Here is a 6,000-nt window from a genome sequence, read left to right as displayed (position 1 = left end):
GACTTTAGATGCATCCCTGTTGCTACTAACCATACACTTCTTCTCCCTCCCTCACCCGCCCTCCCACCCCCTGTCCCCTCTGCCTGTCCTGGGCCTGGTCTATCTGGTGTCTCTTCTGTCCTCTGTCTTTCCTCTCTCAGTAACCATGGACTGAACCCACCCCCCACTCTGCTTTCCAGGCCTTTGATTCAACCCCATGGCTCCCCTCAACCTTCTTGGTGCCCCTTCCAACACACTTCCCCATCCTGCCCCCTCCCCCCACCCAGTTCAGAGGAACGCTCTCTCCAGCCACCCGGCCCCTCTGGGTTCTCGCTTTTGCAGTTAATTTCCTCTTGGACTTGTGGAGTTTCCCCATTTTTCAACACTTCAGCCAGGAGCCAGCATGGAGGCTCTCCTTTGCTCTCTCTGACCCCTGACCCCTGTTTTTGTTCCAGGCCACTAAACCATCTAAAGAGGTGAGCGGTCCGAATGAGACCTCAAGCCCCGGCTCAGAAAAGCCCTCTGGTTCCAGAACCTCCATCCCTGTATTGACTTCCTTTGGGGCAAGGAATTCTTCCATCTCCTTCTAGGAGCCCTCATGCCACCACCCCAGCCCGCCTTCCCTTCCTCCTGCCATCGTCCCTCCTTCCTTCCATGCCCGCTCTACCCTGCCCACTCTCACGCCTGAAGGGTTGCGGGGCGGCATGGCCCTCCGCTCTCTCATCTCCTCTTGGTGTTTTTGGTTTTTTTAAGCGATTTCCTTTAATTATCTATCTTTTCCCTTTTTTCTTTTTTTAAAGAGCAAAAGAGAAAGCTAAAAACCAAACACACCAACTTCCCCCGACTTCCGGTTCCCTAGCAGCCTCTGCTCCGCCCACTTCCTGTCATCTTCTTCCCCTCTGCTCTTTCACCCTCTTCCTCCCCCCCCCCAAGTCCATCCAAAGTTCCCACCTCCCCTAACTTCCCAAGAACACTTGGAACAAACTCTGAGCCACGGAGACTTGGAGCGGAGTGAGACCCCCCTCCCATTACTGGGTTCCTTCATGGAGGAACAGATGGACAAGGACTGACCCAGCGGCAGGCTGGACAATGGACAAGGGAGACCCTGGCCTTGGAGACGCCCCACTGTCTGTCCAGCCTTCGAAGAGACAGAACTCTGCTGCTGGCCTGTGGTTTTTCTTTCGAACCAGGGTAGGCCTGGAAGCAGGCCTAGCTGGAGGGGATCCCCAGAGAAGAGGCCAAGGCTGGGTGTGGTGTGAGGAGGGAAGGGGGGACACTAGGTGCCAGGGGAGAAGCCGGCTTACTGCTGCTCAGTGTCCGGCTGGTGCTAGCAACCGATGGAAGGAGGCCCCCAGGACACCTGTTATGGAGGGTGCTTCTGGGGACCGCCTGCCCCTGGGGATCTGCCTTGGGAGAGGGCAGCCCTGAGAGGGGCACCTGGTACTTTTAGTTCCCTAATTTAGCACTTTAAATGCCATTAACTTATTTTATGGGGGTGGGGTGGGGAAGATGGAAGGGCCTAGAAACACGTTTGGAGGATGGGAAGGGTCTGGTTTGAGGGAGAAGGGCCGGCAGGGTGCAGTACAGTCTCTGACCCCTAGAGGGAGCAACGTGGCCGGCCTCCAGCCAGCCTCTATGATTTCAGGATTTTCAGGGAAGGGGTGAGATGGGATTTGCCTGTGGGGATCTGGTGACCACTTGTCAGGTGTTTGAGGGTCCCCAAGGCAGAAGAACCAGCTACTCCAGTCTGGATACCTTGCAGGGGCCCTGCATAGAACAGACTGGCTTTTGGGTGGGTCTGGGAGTCAAAGGGAGAGGCTGACGTGCTTCTGGCCTGGCCCCGGGCAGGTACAGAGGGGCCAGAGCAAGAAGAAAGATTATCGGAAGGGAGGAGGGGCTCCCCTTTGGAGCACAAAGCAAAGTAAGCACAGAGATGTGGTCTTGGGACCAGTCCCACAGTAAGCACAGAGAGGAACCATTGAAGGGACAGAACCTCAAGACCTTGGAGCCCCGCAGGGGAGAGCCAGTGGCAGCTGTTGAGGGCTTGGGTTGGGAGGGGAAACTGGGTTGTGTTTCTTTTCTTTGATTTCGTTTATTTTTTATTTATTTCTATTTTTGTTTTGTTAATTTGCTCTTGTTTTCTAGCTTTGGATCATTTTTGTACTAAGGCAAGCAAGCCTTTTTGAAAAATAACAAAAGAAGAAAAAAATCCCTCCCAGAAAAACAAAACAAACAAAAAAACAAAACAAAAAACAAAAAAAAATCTAAAAAATAGAAAAAAAAAAGGACCTCACAATGATGCAATTACTTTTAATTGCAAGCAACTCTTTACATTTAAGTGAAGTGTCTTAACATTTTATATTGTTTTAAAAATATATTTACATATTATATATATATAATATACGTAATATAAATATATATAAATATTTAAAAAAGAAAAAAAAAAGGAAACCACAGCACACTCTCCCTGGCCGCTGTCTGGCAGGGGAGGGCTGGGGACAGGCGTGTGGCCTGGTTTCTGTAGTCCCTGTGAAGCAGTTTGGTTTGATTTGACTGTACAGAGACCCCTGGCTTGGGAGGGAGGGGAAGGGGCCCCTCCACTCCATTTCTCTTTGCTTGCCCCCACACCCGCTCACCCCTGAGACCTGAATGTGCGCCCCTCCGTCATTGTCCTGAGTTGAGTGTCCTTTGTGGAGAGAGGGAGAGGTGGGGGAAGTGACCATCCAGACAGGGGCTGCCCCATGAGCTCAGGCGAGACCTGTGGGATTTGCGTAGTTCTAGTTCTTCGATTTGGTTCCTGCGCATGTGTGTGCTGGAAGGCATTTGTATGGGATTGTGTGCAGCCTGTGTGTGTGCACACCGGCACAAGCCTACATAACTTGTGTGTGCACATGCATGGATTGTGTGTGCATAGGCAAAACTTAATATTGTATGCGTGAAGCCTTGTACATGTATGTGAACATAACCTGCCTGGGCATCCGCATGATTGTGTGAGGAGAGCCTTGGGATTAGGGATGTGTGATGTGTGTGTGGATATGCCTGGCTGTTCATGCGATGGGTTCAGATAACGTTAGAGGTGGATATGGTTGTGTGCAGGTGCAGGCAGGCGTGTGAGAGAGCCTCTGTGTGTGTGAGTACTCGTGTGCATGTGTGTGTTCCATCATCCCTGCACCACTCGCCCGGCTCCCCTCCCAAGCTCCCTACCCGACCCTTCTCAAAGCCCGCAGCACGTCAATCCCTGCCCCCACCCCCAGCTGCATGCGCCTCACCGCTGTCCATCAGTGTGTGCTTGACAAGAGAAACTGCCACTTCGGGGGACCCTGTACCTGGTCCCCTCACCCCTGCCCGCTGTGCTGTGTTACTCGCATGGGGGGTTCTCTCTGGCCCCTTCCAAGATATACTGTTTCCCCAGGGGCCTTGGGGCCAAGGCTTTGAGGGAGGTCCCAAGTGGGGCCCCTCAAGGCCAGCCCGGCTCCACACCCACCCGTCCACCCCGTAGGGCCTGTGTTGGTGTAGAAGTGATGGCTCCCGTGGATATTGTGACCTCTGTCAGTGTAACTTGACGATTTCTAAATGGAAAGGGTTGCTGTGTTTTCTGTCTCTTTTTTAATGTCTTTTTTTTTTTTCTTCCCTACCTCCCCGCTCTCTTCTCGTCCCTTTTGGTTTTTCTAGCCGAGTGTTGGGGCTTTAATAAAACTTGTTTCTTTTTTCTCTCCTGGATCTTCTTCCTGTGGGCTGTGCCTCATTATTTCACTGGGGTATGGAAGGAATTAGAGTGAACAGCAGAGGGGTGTGGACTGGAAAGCCAGCATGCCCTGAGTCTGTGGGCATGGCTCAGAGAAGGGACAGCCAGGACAGGAAGCATGGGGCTAGCACTACCCAGGGCACTTGATTCCTGTTACCATGGGGAAGGACACCACAAATGTCTTTTTTTTTTTTTTTTTTTTTTTTTGGATTTTTGAGACAGGGTTTCTCTATGTAGCCCTGGCTGTCCTAGAACTGGTTCTGTAAACCAGGCTGGCCTTGACTCAGAGATTCACCTTCTTCTGCCTCCCCAGTGTAGGATTAGAGGTATGTGTTACCATGCCCAGCTAACACCACTATTTCCAAAGAGTCAGCTCTGCACTAGAGGTCACAGAAGAGATCCCATCAAGTCCCCCGTGACCACCAGTGAGTTAGATCCTGGGCATCTTTCCTGTGTCACAGAGCCAGAGATCTATACATTCACAATATGAATTTATCTCCATCTGGCCCCAGTGCCAGTTCTTAAAGGTCAGGTTCCCTAGAGCCCTGCCAGGTTGGGTTTTATTATCTGGCCCACTGGGAGGGATGACCCCCCCACCCCCCCACCCCCATCTATACTCCATCACTTTCAGACTCCCAGAACTAACAGAAACTCACATGAAACACCTGAGATGCATGAAACAAACATGCAGTGAAATCTATCTGCTACCCACAGTGGGCCAGATGTCCCACTCAGGGTTTCAAAAATTCTCAATTCAAGAATTCTGAAGGTCTTGTCACAGTTCCCACGCATTCTGTCTTCGAGGCTTCCTGTAATCTGAGTTACCAGATCTACTAGTTTGTCCTTGGTCACCTCTGTCCCGTGGGGTGGCGGGGTCCTGAAGCTACATACTCCCAGCCATTTTTGTAATCCTTAGCATCGTTCTCTAAGGGCCACTAGCAAGCCTGAGTTGAGAAACTGCTCACTCCCGCATGAGTCACCTCCAGCCAGTGCCCCAAGTCAGGCCTCAGTCTACCTAGAGGCTATTCCCGTGACTTTTAGAATGTCAGCAGGTCCTGTTGTCAATTTCCTGTAGTATTCCTGGAAAACAAGACAGCAGCCAACCCCCTCCTTCCTCCTCCCCTGACATTTTAAAATGGAGAACAAACACAGCATCACGGGCATGCCAGAGATCATGCCAGGCACAATCCACCCACCCTCAGAGCGACTCCCAAATAGATGACCTTGCAGCTGTGCCTAGGTACCCCCAGGGCCAACTGTAGCCTGTGGCAGAGGAGCCACCCAGGAAATGGGGGTGAGCATCTACAAACTGTGGCTAACAGCAAGCACTCGAACAAAGAGACAGCCCTGTAACTATGATGGCAATATGCATTGTGGTCCTGCCTGCCCAGGATGGCCAGGCCCTGGAGTTCCCTGAATGGAGACCATAAGTATGAGGAATGAAAGGAGAGACGGTTCTCAGTAGTGTGCCTGCCATACATGCATCAAGACCAGAGTTTGGACTTCTACCACCCATATAAAACCCAGGCATAGTGGTTCAGGTCTACGACCCTAGGGTAGAAGGTGGGTATTGGGGACACGTCCTCAGAGCTTACTGGCCAGCCAGGTTATCCAACAGGGAAACTCCAGGTTCAGTGAGAGACCCTGTCTCAGAAAAGTTAGCGATCAAAGACACGGACTTCCGGCCTCCATATATGTGTATACATGCACATACCCAGAATACTAACACAGAATTTTAAAGGCTGATCATAAACTTCCTAAAAATGGTGAATCTCCCATTTCGAGGCTAGCCTAATATACATAGCTAGTTCATAGACTGCCAGGGTTACTTGTCATCAACAACAAGAAAAAGAGGGGTAGAGTTGGGAGTGGGACAGAAGCCTGTAAGCCCAGCTCTTGGAATACAGCAGCAGAACGGTTAAGAACTAAAGTAAGATTGAGCGGGCTGGAGAGATGATTCAGCGGTTAAGAGACTGACTGCTCTTCCAGAGGTCATGGAACCCAGCAACCATCTGTACTGGGATCTGATGCCCTCTTCTGGTGTGTCTAAAGACAGCTATAGTGAATTCATATAAATAACTCCTTAAAAAAAAAAAAAAAGATTGAGTGAGATTGTGAATTTGAGGCCAGCCTGGGATACATGAGACTCTGGCTTAGCAAGTAAAGATGAAACCCACGCAGGAGCACAGACTCCTGCAAGTTCTCCTCTGACCTCCACACACGTGTTGTGCCCCACCCCGATAAAATATGTAAATCAATAAATGTAATAAAACTTA

General features: G+C 50.8%; 1 protein-coding gene across 3 annotated transcripts in view; it reads left to right on the top strand.

Annotated features, from left to right (window-relative positions):
* Srcin1 (SRC kinase signaling inhibitor 1) overlaps window positions 1-3,692 on the top strand; it is a 68,696-nt gene extending 65,004 nt beyond the window's left edge. For all 3 annotated transcript variants that reach the window (XM_031351647.1, XM_031351645.1, XM_031351644.1), the window contains one exon: window positions 435-3,692. In XM_031351647.1, coding sequence (XP_031207507.1) covers window positions 435-569 — 135 coding nt within the window. In that variant the 3' untranslated portion in view covers window positions 570-3,692. The remainder of the gene's footprint in view (window positions 1-434) is intronic.
* The last annotated feature ends 2,308 nt before the right edge of the window (window positions 3,693-6,000 follow it).

This window comes from Mastomys coucha, unplaced genomic scaffold, assembly GCF_008632895.1.
Source record: "Mastomys coucha isolate ucsf_1 unplaced genomic scaffold, UCSF_Mcou_1 pScaffold5, whole genome shotgun sequence".
Lineage (NCBI taxonomy): Eukaryota > Metazoa > Chordata > Mammalia > Rodentia > Muridae > Mastomys > Mastomys coucha.
This window is presented reverse-complemented; position numbering and strand designations above follow the sequence as displayed.